This window comes from Doryrhamphus excisus, linkage group LG9, assembly GCF_037039965.1.
Source record: "Doryrhamphus excisus strain RoL-2023G ecotype Guam linkage group LG9, RoL_Dexc_Guam_v1.1, whole genome shotgun sequence".
Classification (NCBI taxonomy): domain Eukaryota; kingdom Metazoa; phylum Chordata; class Actinopteri; order Syngnathiformes; family Syngnathidae; genus Doryrhamphus; species Doryrhamphus excisus.
The window spans coordinates 6,754,227-6,772,305 of NC_136365.1; the positions used below are offsets into that span (position 1 = coordinate 6,754,227).

General features: G+C 40.9%; 1 protein-coding gene across 1 annotated transcript; it reads left to right on the plus strand.

The window, feature by feature from the left end:
- The first annotated feature begins 1,519 nt into the window (after positions 1–1,519).
- Positions 1,520–13,806, plus strand: LOC131137646 (low-density lipoprotein receptor-like). The gene is made up of 18 exons (XM_058085835.2): positions 1,520–1,738; positions 5,606–5,725; positions 5,919–6,041; positions 6,141–6,512; positions 6,599–6,721; positions 7,121–7,243; positions 7,791–7,913; positions 8,004–8,132; positions 8,217–8,388; positions 9,519–9,746; positions 9,814–9,932; positions 10,020–10,159; positions 10,997–11,138; positions 11,220–11,372; positions 11,463–11,564; positions 12,175–12,249; positions 12,337–12,497; positions 12,575–13,806. The coding sequence occupies exons 1-18, from the start codon at positions 1,675–1,677 to the stop codon at positions 12,611–12,613; spliced, it is 2,508 nt and encodes an 835-aa protein (XP_057941818.2). The 5' UTR covers positions 1,520–1,674; the 3' UTR covers positions 12,614–13,806.
- The last annotated feature ends 4,273 nt before the right edge of the window (positions 13,807–18,079 follow it).

The following is an 18,079-nucleotide window of genomic DNA, read 5'->3' on the forward strand; positions in this document are numbered from 1 at the left end:
TAAATGACTTGATGCACACATTGTTATTTTTTTTCATTGTAAAAGTATTTAAGCATGCAGAATTACCAGTAGTAAATTTTGTACAACACAACATTCGAACCTTATTGACAAGTAAGCAAACTGTCAAACTCAGGCCAATTAATCTGAAACCATTAGCAAAATAGCATTGAGTTGGCCCGCATTATGGACGTTATCAAACATAATTGATCAACTCCTTCGTTATAAACTCCTTCTCTGGCACAATATTTTTAAACAAATTTTTATAGCAAAAAATTCACAACAATTCATAATAAGGGTGCCACATTTAGACCAAAAGTCAAAATAATGGAACAGTACACGACTAATAGGATCAGGAACGAGTACATCAGAGGGACATTACATGTTAGAGGCCTTGGAGATAAAGTATCTGGCCAGACTGAGATGGTTGGGACATAGGAGAGATAGTGAATATATTGTAGAAGGATGCTGCGTTTCTATCAAAAGATGCTATCACAATGACAAGGAAATTAAAGACATAACCCACAAAGACAGGCTGCACGGCGGACTGAGTGGTTTGCGCGCAGGCCACACAGCTAGAAGACCCGAGTTCAATTCCACTCTCGGCCATCTCTGTGTGGAATTTGCATGTTCTCCCCGTGCATGCGTGGGTTTTCTCCGGGTACTCCGGTTTCCTCCCACATTCCAAAAACATGCTAGTTTAATTGGTGACTCCAAGATAAGGTTGTCCATAGGTATGAATGTGAGTGTGAATGGTTGTTTGCCTATATGTGCCCTGTGATTGTCTGGTGACCAGTTTAGGGTGTACCCCACATCGCGCCTGAAGACAGCTGGGATACGCTCGAGCACCCCCCCCGCGACCCTTGATGTTTCCTTAATTCAAATTTATTCCTGTTTTTATTCCAAATGTATCCTTCTTGAAATTGTATCCATTCCCTCAATACTGGACACAATCTATAGTGTCAATATTTTAACTCCTATTTGCTCCTTGATTTTTAAAAGCACCATCCTTTCATACAAATATAAATGGAAAATGATGTAAAGTGAAATATTCTGTAATAAGTGTCAACATGTAAAAGTTATGGTCTGAGTGAATTATCAGTATTCTTTTCAGACATGTTGATTGTGCAAATGTAACCATGTGATGTTCCTTCATGTAACCTGTTACACATGTCTGAAACCAAAACTACCATGCCATTGGTTAACTTAATTAGCAGCAAGACATGAATATTAGAAACAGTGTATGCAGTGCAGTTTGACAGCAGCAGAACTACAAGATAATGACTCAAAATGTATTATTATAGTTACTGAGTAAAAAGCATCGTTTTTGATAGACCTCATTAGTGTGCAAATGCACCTAATCAAATGGCCCTTGAGTCTTATTTTCCCCAACTATAGCTGTATTAAACACACTATAAGAGCGTCATCAAAGCAGCTCCGCCCATCGTCCCGCCTCCTGGAAGCCCCGTCGTCCAATTTCAAACATCACGCCACTGCTATAGCTCCGCCCCTTTATAGTCCTTGTTCAAATTGGTCCAAATGGGACCATTGCTCCTCTCACTCTCAACTCCTCACTCGCATCCTACAGAGTTAGGGCAGCCCACTCACTTCACTCACTCACTCACTGAACTCGCCCATCCTTGAGAACGTTTGTCCTTTTCCGGTGGAAGGAAGAAGATGTGGATGCGACTGTACACATGTTGCTGCCTGCTGATGCTCATCCGCTGCTCTGCTCTGACAGGTGAGACATACCGTTGGCAGCATCGTGGACCTTAATGTTGATTCATTGGCGACAGCACGGTACTTTGTATTCCTTCGTTTGCGCCAATTTTAACTAAATGTAGCTATTTACTTGTGAAGATTCAAAACAGTTTATTATTAAAATTTAAATTGAAACGCTTTGAGATTTGTACATACGAGTTGGACTTGATTTTGTTGACTGGTCAAGCTTTATATGATGACTCCATATCGCCGGTTGGTTTGAGGGTTTCCGGTGGGCGTGGTCAAAGTACAGCGTTGCTTAAGGGTGGGCGTGGCGAAGCTCCCTGGCATCCTCTCTGAAGGCTGGTCCATGTGGGACATGGAAATACGGGAAAATCTGCATTTCTCTCTCTTTGGCTGTGACATATCAATGCAATATTTGGACTGAAGATTCAATCAGATAAGTTTTAAGTGGTGAAAAGTGTGTGAGCTGAATTATGCACATTTATAGCTACGGTAATTATCATAAAGTAAAGTTAACATGGATATGCTGTACAGTATTTACGATATATGCTTCATAAAGTGTCAGGTGCACCTGAAAATATATATAAAAATAAAATAAAATAAAATTGCACTAAATTCAAGACAAAAGAAAGCAAAAAGATGTCAGGAGAAAAAGTAGAGATCTGAATGCTAGTAATGACGTAGCTGACAAGCAGGTTGTTTTTTAAGAATATTATTAAGCATATTAATTGGCATTAAGCATGTTGGATTGTTTTGAAATGAAAAATATTAAAATGACCCCTTTTTAGTATGCAATCCTTGGTGGGAAAGGTTTGGTCACCTGTGCCTTTAGATACAACGTGCAAAGAATTAACTTAACTTCTGGGTGGGTTCTGGGTTCCAGTCAATGATAAAACATGTGAGTCACTTCCTATTGGAGTTTCACTCACAGTTTATTTAGCAATCCCTCCACTCGGGCATTTGTAGGGGTGATGTCACTCTAGGAAGCAGGCGGATTGAGGGAAAAACACACAAAGGGGATGTGCTGCCTTTTATGGATGCATCAAGTAACACTAGTTGTAATCCATTCCAGAGGCTCCACATTGTAAATCGAGCCTGGTTATTAATTAACCATTTTCTGTGTGTGGACAAACACGGCTCTGTATCGCTCCTATGTGTGTAGTAAGTGGTTGTACCATAAAAAGTTAATTGTGGGTGAACATGTGCATAGGATAGGAACATAGGAAGATTGTTGTGCAATGATAGTTTCTGCTGTGAGATGACTTTGATACAATTTGAAGTGGATCATAGCAGCTTGTTGCTGTTTGAAACAATGACCGTGTATGGCAACAAGGGTTGCCAGGAACTGTGGGTATAAATAGCATCCATAAAAAGAACAGCTATCTGTATATCTTGTAGGTTGCTGTCAGTTAAGCAGCAGCAGCAACGTTTATTCGGGAGATTATATTAAACCAGACACAGATGATTTATTTTTGAGTGGTTCATGAAGACGCTGCAAAACTGCAGTTGTCAACCCACTTTTAAGCACCAAAACTCAACTCACTGTAGAGCTGAATCTGCATTTAAAAAGATGCCTCTTTAGACCTGTTGCTTTAATTTAGTCTCCATGCATTTTTACCTGTTTTATCCAGAAACACATGGTCAAAAAAGAGCAGCTGTATGAGCTAAACGACATGTTCCAGAAGGACTGACCCAAACCGAAATGTACTCTAAGTGAATTCATTTTTATAAATTAACATTAATGTCACTCTTACCTTGATTGAAGACTTGATTGTCGCAAAGATGGCTATGAGGCAGCCAGTGAAGGACAAGTTATGTGTTTCTTGAATTCAAGTGTTTCTCAACTTCTGTATCAAAATGGTGGCACTTTTGGGGGATTATTTATCAGATTATATCATCCAGGGGGCTTCGAAGCTGGGCGACAATGACACTTACTTTCTCACTGCACTAAAATTCAAAACATTTTGCCTTTAAACGTAAGTGAAGTTAGCTTAGCAGGTTTGAAAATTGTTGTTATGCTGCAGGACCTGGACCTGGGGGGTCCGGCCTGTTATAGACCAATTAAATATGTGATCTCTGGTTGCCATGGCGATGACAGAGATGCTAATTTCCTTGTCGCAAGTCAGTGTCATTGCCATTGACACTCTCATTTCAAGGTACAGCCATCACATACTGTTGCTTAGAAGTGCATAGGGCACAATTGAGGCCACGTTAGACGTTGAGCGTCATTTATGGCTCTTTTATGGAAGATGAGTGATAGGAAATGAAAACGTGACGATGTCTCTGTGAAAGTCTGTGGTGAAGCATGCTTTGGCTACTGGGGGCCGTTGCAAATGTTGTGGTCTCCTTGTGTTGGTTGCGCTTTCCTGCAACAGCTGCACTTACTCTGGAAACTATTCCTGTAAATACTCAAAGGTTTCCCATCAGGCGATTGCGTCACAAGTGGGCTGGCGTTGTGGTTTGGGAATAAGCAGGGAGGGGGGTAGGATGCTGAAGGGACCTCTTACCTTATTTTCTTTTCTAATTTCTAATTTGTTTTCTTCCTTTTGTATAGCTCTTTTTCTTGCCATAATGATTAAAAAAACATCAGACATGCCATTAGTAAGCCACCATTTCTGTTGAGAAGTCTATTCTTTGGGGTTACCATAGTGATGCCACTACAGGAAAGACCACTGTGGAACCAATCAGCAACCAGTGGTGTGATTGTGGAACTCCTCCCATGCTATTGTCTTAAAGGGCCAGTCTGACTTGTCTTCCTGGGTCACGGACACAGGCAGTGATGCACAAGGCCACACCCTCACTTGGGGAGTCTGATGTTTGCTGCACATACAGTACATGTTTGTGGTCTGTGCCGTTTAACCCCTAAGCTTGCTTATAGGTGTGATAATCTCGGGCCATGACCTCTGAACATTGAAGACACCAAAGTTACTTGTGGGGTCGGACTACTTAAGAGCTCAACAAGGAAGTTGTCACGCAGATAAACTCTTCTCTTTTCTGTTTTGAACAGTGATAATCGATACAGATGAAGAGATGAGCTGGCGTGCTTGTGGTGGTACAAATACGATGAAGTCTATTTTAGTCATGACTTTTTTATAATCTATATAAAACATTTTTTTTTCACTGTGCAGGCATTTTTTTAGAATAACATTTTAGCCTTCATAACTGTGCAAGTGTAAAAAAATAAGTTAACCACATTGACTATTTAAATGTGAAAATAAGACACTTTTTGAACTTTTTGAAACTTTTTGAACTTTAATAATGAAATGATGATTGGTGTGTTGCGTCACATTTACTTGATATTTCAGACTATTGTTTTTTGTGCTTTTATCTTGCCATGTGTTTCCTGTTTCGTGCTGTTTGATTTTCCTGTGGCTTCTGTTTCTGTAATTTGTAAGTTTTCAGTGTGCAATCAATTTGTATTGTGTGATGTCTGTTTTGCCTTATGGTCATGTTTTTTTGTCACCTTACTAAAATGGTAATGTACGGATTAATACCATGGTAACTAATAATTTCATGTGTGGTCTTACCCACATTTGCAGGTCAATAGAATATATGCCGACCATCTTATCTGTGCATTGTCTGTTGTCTGTGTGTGAAATTTTCTGTACAAAACTTTAGTGCATTTTCAATCACACTTTGGGGTAAAACATTTTCTAAATATGTACAACTCCCTCCCTGTCTTCTGACCCCATAAACTATGGGTTAACCACTCACACAAACTGGAAAATAATCACATTCACTTTTGCATTATTCATGTAAATTCTACATCATACTCTTGTATCTATGTCGTATTTTTGCCCATTTAGCAGCATTAGCACTGCTTTGATTGTGTTTAGATCATTTAACTTCACAGTAAGTTTTTATTTGTCACTCTTTTATGCAGCGTATGAATGCAGCTCCAGTCAGCTGAAGTGTGCAAACGGCAGGTGCGTTACCCGCAGGTGGATTTGTGACGGTACAGACGACTGTGGTGATGGAACTGATGAACTACCTGAAACATGCGGTATGTTTTGTGGTTTGCCTTTTCACTTTTTTCATACATAACTTGTATTTTTCTATGAGGGCTGTGATGTTGCCATTGCATTTGAGTGTGAGGCCATAAACCGTAGCACGTTTTATGGCACTTGCACTCACGTATCTTTTTCTATTGTGCTCAATAAAAATAAAGTCTTACTTCCTGTTTTCTGGTCACTCAGAGGCCAAAATGTGCCAAGATACAGAGTTCAGCTGCGGTGGCCCTGAGAATCAGTGTATCGCACTGGGTTGGCACTGTGATGGTGAAAATGACTGCAACAACGGCGCAGATGAGAAAAACTGCAGTAAGTTATAGCAGTAATATATGTTTAAAATGTATTCTACATTAATATTTGCAAAGGATACTATACTGTTAATATTTACAACCTGTTTCCTCACCGCAGTGATAAAGCAGTGCTCAGACAACCAGTTCCGTTGCACCACAGGCCAGTGTCTGTCCTCCAATTATGTGTGTGACCTTGACCGGGACTGTCCCGATGGCTCAGATGAGGCTTCCTGCCCGAAACCGACGTGCAGCCCAAGCCACTTTCAGTGCAACAACTCGTTGTGCATACAAGATAGGTGGCGCTGCGATGGTGACAAAGACTGCACCGACGGGTCTGATGAGTGGCCAGAGAACTGTGTGGACAAGCAGCCTGACAAGAAGACTTGCAGATTGCATGAATTCCAGTGCGCCGATGGCGACTGCATACACGGCGCATGGCACTGTGATGGTGGCACAGACTGCCAGGATCACTCGGATGAAGTCAACTGCAGTGAGTGCAATTTGCTATTTGCTATTATCTTATCCTTTTGTCTTTTGTCTTTGTCCTCATTTCATCCAATTGTTGTCTTTTTCCAGCTCACCCTACTTGTCGCCTAGATGAGTTCCAGTGTAGTGACGGTGCCTGTATCCATGGCAGCCGTCAGTGCGACAAAGTGCACGACTGTTCAGACGGTGGCGATGAGTTGGGCTGCCAAGCAGGTGACTTTATTAATAATGTACCTAATTGTTTTGTTGCTATTATCAGATTTATTTCATTAAATTAGATTGAACTACTAGATATTTCATTACATGCACGTAGGGATGCTTTTCAAAAGTAGATGTCATTATGGCACTGGTGCTGACGTAAACCGCAGTAACCACACTGAAAAACTACATAGCTATCAGTGACCCATTCCGGTGCTAAGTGAATGCAGACTCACCATAATGGTCTATCAATTTCTACTTCTACTTGGGCGCAATGTTTGCACTTAAACAGCGGAATGTAGAAGTGGCGAGTAATGCAATAGTTACTTTTGTAGTGGATTAACTCAGTTACTTTTTTGGAGAAGTAACTATAACTAATGACTTTTTACCATGTCCCCATGCTCCTCTACTTAGAAAATGCGTGTGATGGCCCCACTCAGTTCAAATGTCGCAGCGGGGAGTGCATCAGCATGGCGAAGGTGTGCGACAGTCAGAGAGACTGCCGGGATTGGTCGGATGAACCAGCGTCTGAGTGTTGTAAGTATTATTTGTCCTGCTCAGTCTCCAGCACCGTGACTGCTTATAGCGTGGAAAATGTGACTGTGACTTGTGTACTTTGAAATAAAGAATCTACTGCTGGTTTCCATTAACTTGAGGAAAATAGATGTCATGACTGGCTGCACGGCGGACGAGTGTTTAGCTTGCAGACCACACAGTTAGGAGTTTGATTCCACCCTCGGACATCTTTGTGCGGAGTTTGCATGCATGGGTTTTCTCCGGGTACTCCCGTTTCCTCCCACATTCCAAAAATCTTAATTGGCGACTCAAATTATCCATAGGTATGAATGTTAGTGTGAATGGTTGTTTGTCTATATGGGCCCTGTGATTGGCTAGCGACTAGTCCAGGGTGTACCCTGCCTCTCGCACAAACACAGCTGGGATAGGCTCCAGCGCCCCTGCGACCTTGGTGAGGATAAGCCGCAGAAAATGAATGAATAAATGAATGTCATGAATGACCACTTGATCAGGGACACAAGATATTTATACAATATGTTTATGTTTGTACTTCTGTGGCTCTACTCAGACAAAAATGAGTGCCTGATTGGAAATGGAGGCTGCTCCCATAGCTGCACAGATCTGAAGATTGGCTACAACTGTTCCTGCCCTGTAGGTTACACACTGAAAGCGGACAAAAAACAATGTGAAGGTGAGAGGCTAAGAAATAATAAAGGTGTGTGTGTTTCTTTAAAAAAAACAATGCAAGGATGCTTATTTCTACTTTTTGACCATTCTGCAGACATCGACGAATGCGCAGAGCCGGATATTTGCAGCCAGATTTGCATCAATGAGCCTGGAACCTATAAGTGTGATTGTAAAGAAGGCTACGCCATGGACCGTGTTAGGAAGACCTGCAAGGCTGAGTCAGGTGAGTGCTTGTAACAACTTGCAGTCACACAGTTTATCTTGGAGACCGCTCAGTCATCCTTTCCCCTTCTACCTGTTCCTCTAGGCACCGTACCCACCCTGTATTTCACAAACAGACATGAAGTGAGGGAGATGACCGTGCATAACAGCGAGTATGTGTGTCTGATGGACGGTCTGAAGAACGCAGTGGCTCTCGACATTGACATGCCCAGAAAGATTATCTTCTGGTCGGACCTCTCCCACAAGAAAATCTACAGGTTAAAACCTCTTGTTTCATCCCTGTGATCCATATGTGCCTTGTGTTGACTAGTGACTAGTCCAGGGTGGGGCGGCACGGCGGTCGAGTGGTTAGCGCCCAGACCTCACAGCTAGGAGACCAGTGTTCTATTCCACCCTTGGCCGTCTCTGTGTGGAGTTAGCATGTTCTCCCCGTGCATGTTTGGGTTTTCTCCGGGTACTCCGTTTTCCTCCCACATTCCAAAAACATGCTAGGTTAATTGGCGACTCCAAATTGTCCATAGGTATGAATGTGAGTGTGAATGGTTGTTTGTCTATATGTGCCCTGTGATTGGCTGGCGGCCGGTCCAGGGTGTACCCCGCCTCTCGCCCAAAGACAGCTGGGATAGGCTCCAGCACCCCCGCAACCCTTGTGAGGAAAAGCGGTAGAAAATGAATGAATGAATGAATAGTCCAGAGTGTACCCCTCCTCTCGCCTAAAGTCATCTGGTGTAGGCCCCTGCTCATCCATGACCACGAACGCCATAAGCGGTAGAAAGGTCAAAGGCGTTAAAGATGAGGTTCTTAGTGCAGACCTTGATGAGTAAATATATATTTTTTAAAGACAGTAGACCTTATGACTCGATTTGGTTTGTTTTGTTGAACACCACAGTATCAAAATGGTGCAAGGATGCCTGGGTGATACATTGTGGTTGTCTGCATTTTACTTATTGTAAATTTTATTGTCAGGACTCCTTTTGACATAACACCTTTTCTGGAAATTACTTTCGCCACATTGCATCACTTTGTTTTGTGACACAAAAGTTTTGTGGAGTTTGCATGTTCTCCCCGTGCATGCGTGGGTTTTCTCCTAGTACTCCGGTTTCCTCCCACATTCCAAAATTGGCGACTCCAAATTGTCCATAGGTATTGTGGTGTGAATGGTTGTTTGTCTATATGTGCCGTGTGATTGGCTGGCGACCAATCCAGGGTGTACCCCGCCTCTTGTCTGAAGACAGCTGGGATAGGCTCCAGCCTACCAACAACCCTAGTTAGGATAAGCGGCATAGAAAATGGATGGATGGAGGTTCTGTTACATGGTAGACTGCCGTTGAAGTGGATTTCATCTGGACATTGGTATTAAAAAAAAACAAACTCCCCACCCTCACAGCTCCAAGATTGACATGGCCGCCAACTTATCTCAGCACACCACGATCATCGACACTGAGATCGAGGCCCCAGAAGGACTTGCGGTCGACTGGATCCATGGCAACATCTACTGGACCGACAGTTCTTTGCACTCCATTTCTGTGGCAACAACAGATGGCAGCAAGAGGAAAACACTGATCACAGAAAACCTGCAGAAGCCAAGAGCCATAACAGTGGATCCAGTGAACAAGTGAGTGGCCGTAAGGAGTTTCATTGAGTGGCTGGCTGTCATTTTAACCATCATTTCTTCATGGCAGCTTCATGTACTGGACTGACTGGGGCAAAGAGGCAAAGATAGAGAAGAGTGGTTTGAATGGAGCTGACCGAATCACCTTAGTATTGGACAACATTGTGTGGCCGAACGGAATAACCCTTGGTAATCTAATGAACATCAGTTACTTTACTATTTCAGACATGTGCAAGGAACTCTTAATAATAACCAGTGGAATTTTGGTGTGGACAGACATGGTCAACCAGAGACTCTACTGGGTGGACTCCAAGTTGCACACACTCTCCAGTGTAGATGTGAATGGAGGGACCAGGCACACAGTCATTTTGAATCAACAAAAGCTCTTGCACCCCCTCTCTCTGACTGTCTTTGAGGTGAGTAATGTCTTCAGTGGCCGTTTCATACCAAACATCTTTAGTTTAGTCGTAGGGTATGTTGTCCAGTTAGTTATATTCATTAATTCCTTGTACTGAACTAATCTGGTATCGTACCTTATCACATACTACAGTATCAATTGGCCCTGTACCCTAGAAACCGCCCATGAATGATACGGGAAAAGGCTGAAATGATACTGTGTCAAAGCCCAGGGCAGTGATACTGATAAAATATAGAGTTTAACCATGTCCAGTATCAGCCCCCGTAGCTGTCCACTCAGAGCGCGTTGCTCTGGTATCGTGCCCATGAAACAACCAATCAGAGAACTGCCGTCTGTGCTCTCCGCGCATGTGACAGGAAATGTAACTATAAATATTCCTAGTGTTTCTCCAGTCACCAAAAACCCAAACTCGATTAATGGAACTTTAATTGTCAGACATTGATAAGATAAGACTGTTGATAAAATATTATTGTTGAAATATTTTTGCAATTATTGTGTTTACACTGTTTAGATATAATACATGTAATAAACTGAAAATTTTCTGGAAACAAAATGGTCTTTTGATTAAATAGTACATGATAATAATCTCATGATTAAATAGTATGTGATAATAAGATCATCACATGGTTTGTCTGGTATCAGGCCAGGTATCATGCCCCCAAGTGATCATGTGATCCATGTGATAACCTATAAATCAAAGCTGTTACCTGTTGAGTGTGCAATATACTTACACTTGCAATATACTTACTTCTAAATGTAATTTGTGTCTCTTCTGTACATTCCAAATATACCTTAATCCTGTGTTAGCTTTAACATATGTTTTTCTTTCAAACAGGACAAAGTGTTTTGGACGGACACAAGCAAAGGGGCTGTTTTCAGTGCTAACCGTAAGACAGGAAAGGATATTACGGAGGTGGCAAGAGACCTGGACCATCCTGAAGACATAGTGCTCTACCACAACCTCAAGCAGCCAAACGGTACAAGAACATCACCACAGTCGAGATCCGATCTAAGTCGACTTAGTCGTATCACATTTTCTAAACATTTCTCTGTTGTAGGTCCAAACTGGTGCACCGAAAGCAACAATATCAACGGAGGCTGCGAGTACTTGTGCCTTCCCGCCCCTGTCATCAATCAAAACTCTCCTAAATACACCTGTGCCTGTCCAGATCACCTGACCATGGCACCCGACATGAGGAAATGTGTAGCAGGTAGAGTCCCACAGCACAGGTCGCTGAAGATGAAGTAAAACATAGCAGTCACTTTCAACAATTAACTTTTGTGTTTGTTTTGTCCATCAGGCAACAACCAGGCCGTTACTACAACCAAAGCGGCCAAAACAACCACAGGGAAATTGAATATTCAACCCCAAAATCCCAACGTCTCCTCTCCACAGCCTTCTGGTACAGCTCAACTCCACCAACACCGGCTTGTAGATCACGTTAAATCCGTGTTGGGAATCTTAGATTTGGTCAATATATGCACTACTTTTTGTATAAATAATAATTGTATTTTTCTTCCCCGGACAAAATATGTTCAAATTGTGTTGGGTTTCATGATCTCAGTGGCCATGTATTCTTTCCCTGTGCATTGGTTTAAGTGTCAGGTCCCGCCTTCAAGCTTGATTTGAGTGGCTGGCATTTTCAATTGCTGTCTATGCAGTCATTGGAAAGCATCATCATATCATATCATGACATAATAATGACTCATCATTCTTTACACTTGGAAAAAAAAAGTTCAGTTTGTGTTATAGCAAGTCAAATATTGTTCTGTTGGCAGATTAGTTTGCTGATTTTTAAAGGGATAGTACAGATTTTTTCACATGAAGTCAACAGTGTAATTCATCTACAGTGACTTACCCTGCTCATTGTCCAGTGAGCCAACAATATGCATTTAAAAGAGTAACACGTATGCGTCACAAAAAAAAAGCCTTGAAAAAAATAAGTTACTTTCTGTAATGTTTTCTGACTGATTCTCCAGAAAGAAAATGGCTAACCAAAACAATGTTTTCAGTCAATAGGTATGTTAATGGGCCTGCAGAAGCAGAGTCGTCCCACTCTACAGCTCTCTACATTGCAATCCCAATCGGTAATGTTCAACATTGTACTATAAAACTCAAGTGGCCCTGTTTATCCGGACATTGCTTTAATCCACTCGTCTTTTTTTTCTTTTCAGTGGCTCTGATCTTGCTGGTGTTTGGAACAGTGTTGCTATGGAGACACTGGCGACTGAGGAACACCAACACCATCCACTTTGTCAATCCTGTTTACCAGAAGGCCACCGAGGATGAGGTGCATATATGCCGAAACAATTCGGAACACTATGTGTTTCCTCAGGTAAGTCTTTACGCCATCGACCTCATTATTACAAACGTTAAAATATTCAATGCCTTTTTTTTTTTTTTTCCCCCCAGAGACAAGTCCTTAGTATGGATGATATTGATGTTGCTTGACCCTGAACACGTGAAGGTTTTGAAGGGTTTTCCAGCACTAAAATAAGGCCATGTTTCTTCTTCAACTTCAATCTTCCATAGTGCACCAAACTATGAATTATATGAATTCAGGAGGTGGGGCACGCCCTCAGGATGCCATCAAGTCGAACCTCAACATATCCTCAGAATCAAAAGATTCAGAAGATGCTTTTACTTGCACAGCTTTTGTCTGAATGTACTTGCTCCATATTCATATTTATTATCGCCTGGCACCACCATATAATCATTGGTGCTCCATGTAAGACTGTCCAATGATTGTATATGACAAGCGAAGTCGATTTGTTGCACAAAAGCAACTTGATGACTCAGACCTGTGTCTTAATCCACACGTGTGCCTTCTATACATTTGCTAGGAGTTCAATTCCATTCAAATGCCTTTGTTAATGCTCAGAGTAATAACTGATAGTTAACACGCCCTCGCTCTTTAGCCCCAACTCGATGACCTTGATGAATGTTAAGACTGCTAATACTACAAAGACGTGGTTTACATTGCAAATGCTTGAAGCTGCTGAATTTCTTGATATCAACAAAGATGAAGAAAATGTTTAGAATAAAAGATGTCCGATGTGACGCATGTTGCTGTAAATAAGTGTAGATATTTTGAAAGATATTCACATGTTTACCTTGAATCAGATTGGGATTATTTATTTATGAAGTCAATATTGGCGTGGTTATTGTTTGTTGTGGTGTGGCTGTAAATGTATTAATATAAAAAAAAGCCCAAAATTATTTGTACCAGTTTCTCCCAATGTTCTTAATTTTGAAAACAATTAATATCCCTGATCTTATTGGATATACAAAGAATGAAATATCTCAACACTACTTTTATAGTTGCATTCACATTTTGTGTCTTTTCCACTTAAAAGGTTATTAATAATTTTGGGCTTAACATTCCACCTTCTACACAGCGAAGCTGTTATTTAATATTTTTGTCATTTTATAGAGAAAACACTGTTACATCAGTCTTTTTTATTTAGTGATGACAATCACTATCATGCAGGCAGCTTGTATCACTTTGTTTTCACTGTGAAATAACAGGCACATACGCTAGAGTGCCAAGAAGAGTGTTGTGTACTTGTTGCACAGCACTTTGCTTGTTTATTATTCTGAGTTGTTGTTTTTTTTTTTTAAATAAAATATGTCTCTGAAATGTGTCTGTTTATATGAAAGTTCATTTGTTCAACATGTGGCAGCTACATCTCTGGAAAAACAAGCCATTCCAACCAGAGTGGAATGATGATACAACATCCATCTGCAATGATTAAAAAAATAATTGGGCTCACAAGTTTACATATTATAATTTTCTGTAAATGACACGCTCATAACGGCGTACGTGTCTGGTGGAGGGACATTTCATCAAGTATTTGGCAAAGGTCTTGTCACTTATCCAGGCTGTGTGAACAATAATAACCTTAATCCATTCACTTTCTATGCCGCTTATCCTCACTCGGGCCCTTTATTTAATCATTTGGAATCAGAAATAACTCCTAAGAAAGACAAAAGCCTCTAGATTATACTTATTATAGCTAAATTAAGTCTTCTATCATTTGTTGAGTTTTATTTAATTAGGAGAGAAAGTTTAGATTGTGCTTAGAGTGTGAATGGTTGTTTGTCTATATGTGTCCTGTGATTGGCTGGTGACCAGTCCGGGGTGTACGAGGTGAATTTTTGACAAAATTCCTCACATACCAAAATAATGTACAGTAGAAATGATACTTTTCTTTGTAAGCACAATCTACAAAAACATCAGAACTGAGTCAAAGTACCTTGGTAATAAGAATAAATATCGTGTATGACTGATGAACTTGGAGGACTTCATACGTCTTAGCAAGGACTCAATAAAACAATAAGTGCTAAAGCTATCTGGAATGACTCCAGACTTCGTGAATATTATTCATTCATTCATTTTTCATTTTCTAACGCTTATCCTCACTAGGGTCGTGGGGGTGCTGGAGGGAGGCGGGGTACACCCTGGACTGGTCGCCAGCCAATCACAGGGCACATATAGACAAACAACCATTCACACTCACATTCATACCTATGGACAATTTGGAGTCACCAATTAACCGAGCATGTTTTTGGAATGTGAAAAGAACATGCAAACTCCACACAGAGATGCCCAAGGGTGGAATTGGACTCGGGTTTCCTAGCTGTGTGGCCTGCGCGCTAACCACTTGTCTGCCGTGCAGCCGTCATGAAGATTATTTGGTTTCATTTTCCAAGCCTCCTCCTTCATCTAACCCCAAACAGGCTCAATTATTTTCATGTTCAAGTTCATGCATCTTGACCTTCTTCACTACTGACAACTTTGATGTGAGAATGAAATTGCTAAAATTGCCTCCTCTTGTAATTTGGAAGGTAATGGGAAGCGTGTATTTTTTTTATACTCCAGCTGCATAGCAGATGAGTGGTTAGAATGCAGGCCTCCCAGCTAGATCCGAGTTCAATTCCACCTCAATGTCATTTCTGTGTGGAGTTTGCATGTTCTCCCCGTGCATGCGTGGGTTTTCTCCGGGTACTCCGGTTTCCTCCCACATTCCAAAAACATGCTAGGTTAATTGGCGACTCCAAATTGTCCATAGGTATGAATGTGAGTGTGAATGGTTGTTTGTCTATATGTGCTGGCAAAGCAGAGTCCTCGATTTACCTTCCAAATCACAAGAGAAGGCAAATTCTTCAGCAGGATGGTGCTACTTCTCATATCGTCTACATCAAAGTTCCTGATAGTGAAGAAGGTCAAGATAGCCCAGATTGGCCGACCCAGTCACCAGACATTGAACATAACTGAGCATGTTTGGGTTAGATGAAGGAGGAGGCCTAGAAGATGAAATCAAAGATTTTTTCTTTGAATTCCTTCTACCATGTTCTGATGTTTTTGTAGCAGGTTTGTGTTTTCAAAGGAAAATATAAATTCTACAGCACATTATTTTGGTATGCAACAAGACTTTTATCCAACATCTGACATTTTTGTCCCAATTAAATGCCATTTCTGATTCCAAATCATTAAGCTCACAGAATGAATAACACATTCATGCCCATGATGATTGTATGTAAACTTGTCGTGATGAAGCCTGCAACATTGGCTGACTTGTGGCAACTCCTGGTTGAGAAATGGAATGCCATCCCACAGCAGTGTGTGACTCCAACATGGAGTACTGTAGGCTACACCAGCTTGTTGCTATGTAAACTAATTCCAGATGCTAATGAAGGTGCTGCGCATTTGCTAAAATAATAATATGTGTAATAAAATACACAGCATGTTGTTGTCAGGAGCAGCATTTAACAAGGACACAACACATACTGTATATGCATGTTGCTAACAACCATCACAAAATAATCATGAAATGTTAAAGATGTGTGGTTTTAAATCCTTAACCAAAAGGTCACCCAGGGATGGATTGTCGTGGTTGTGATGTCCATACATTGGTGGAAAGACTCATGTACAGACAACCTACACGTCGAAACTCTACTACAACGTGACGCATGTGTGGTATGCTGTCTGTCAGGAACTTGGATCCACATTCCATAGTAGAATCTTCAACTAACAGATGAGATTGACATTTTTTTGCATTAAGTTTATTTAAATTCTAATAACGTGGAATTTATTGTGTGCATAATTTAAGATTATTGTTGCATCTGACAGCATGAGTGTGTTTTGATACATCCTCATTAGCTTGTGTGCTTTTCCCGTGAGACAATAGGCAGATTCACCTGAGTTGCAGGTGACAACCAACACCTGTTCCACCCTCCGTCACGCTCGCCTCATGATTTACATATTGATGTTCCCTCTTCATTGGCGGACTTGCAGCAAAAAGGGGTGGAGCTACGTTTCACACCACTGCATTGTAGGTGGAGTGTCCACCAAACAGAGGGGGGGTGTGGTGCTGTCCCCTGTCAGGTTAATAACAATGGCACAGATTGTCCTTTTCAAAAGGTTGACAATAGCTTGTTTGATTTATGCTTGGCAACCAAACAAGATGAGGCCACAGGAGAGTCATGACTTATGTTTTGGAATAAAAAGAAAGCACTTCATTATTGGCACTTATGAAAAAAAAAACGGCGCATCAATATGTCGACAGCATGTGCTGAGCGCTATCAACGTCTCTGGATCGATTCCAGGAAGGGTGCTTTGACTCAACTGGTATCGCTTTCACAATGATCCACTGTGCTGCAAGTCTTTGACTAAATAACGCACTGCACTGACGTCTCCAACAATGACACAGGCATTGCTTTTGGCAAGGTATGCCATCAGTCACCAAGAGAACAGGTTAAAGGTGATGTCGGCCCTGCAGGTGCTCAGAGCCACGTGCTACGTGGATGTAATCGACATCCAGCATAGCAAACACTTGGGCACGAGTTACGTTGTTGTCAGCTAATGAGTTAAAGTTTAGCTACTAAAGTTGGCTTTCATTGAATTTATGGCCCATCATAACAACAGCATAGCATAGCACAGACAGCCGAATGCCAAATTACAGCAATTGCCAGTGTTGCTGTATTACAAATTTTGTTTGAAAATGTCCTTATTTAGAGCCAAAGACATACAGCACCTTTAATGTTATAATACTATAATAAAAATAACAAAATAAAATGAATATTACAAAAAAAATTTATGACTGATTTTTTTAAATTCATTTTTGCTAATACAGTACCACCACTATAGTCATGTTGTAGTCATTATTATTATATTATTTTGTCATTTATTTTTTCCCTGAAAGGGGGTATAGCAGGGGTGGGAAAACTTTTTGACTCATGGGCCGCATTGCGTTAACAAAACTGTCCGGGGGGCCAGAATATATATTTAACACAAACACTAAGCAGTCCACCTTGAATTATGTGTCTAATTTTATTTATAAAAGTGTCATACTATTAGCTATATGTTCTAATGTCCCTCTTTTTCTGGAACACTTAAACATCAGACCACATCAAACTACAAAATTGAATTTTACAGTTTTGTTTTTTTCAGTTTTTTACTTAATAAGACATCCGACTTGCAAGTCATGTGTCCAGCATGTACAGTGGGGCAAAAAAGTATTTAGTCAGCCACCAATTGTGCAAGTTCTCCCACTTAAAAAGATGAGAGAGGCCTGTAATTTTCATCATAGGTACGCTTCAACTATGAGAGACAAAATGAGAAAAAAAAATCCAGATAATCATATTGTTTGATTTTTAAAGAATTTATTTGCAAATCATGGTGGAAAATAAGTATTTGGTCAAAAACAAAAGTTCATCTCAATACTTTGTGATATACCCTTTGTTGGCAATGACAGAGATCAAACGTTTTCTGTAACTCTTCACAAGATTTTCACACACTGTTGTAGGTATTTTGGCCCATTCCTCCATGCAGATCGCCTCTAGAGCAGTGATGTTTAGGGGCTGTCGCTGGGCAACACGGATTTTCAACTCCCTCCAAAGATTTTCTATGGGGTT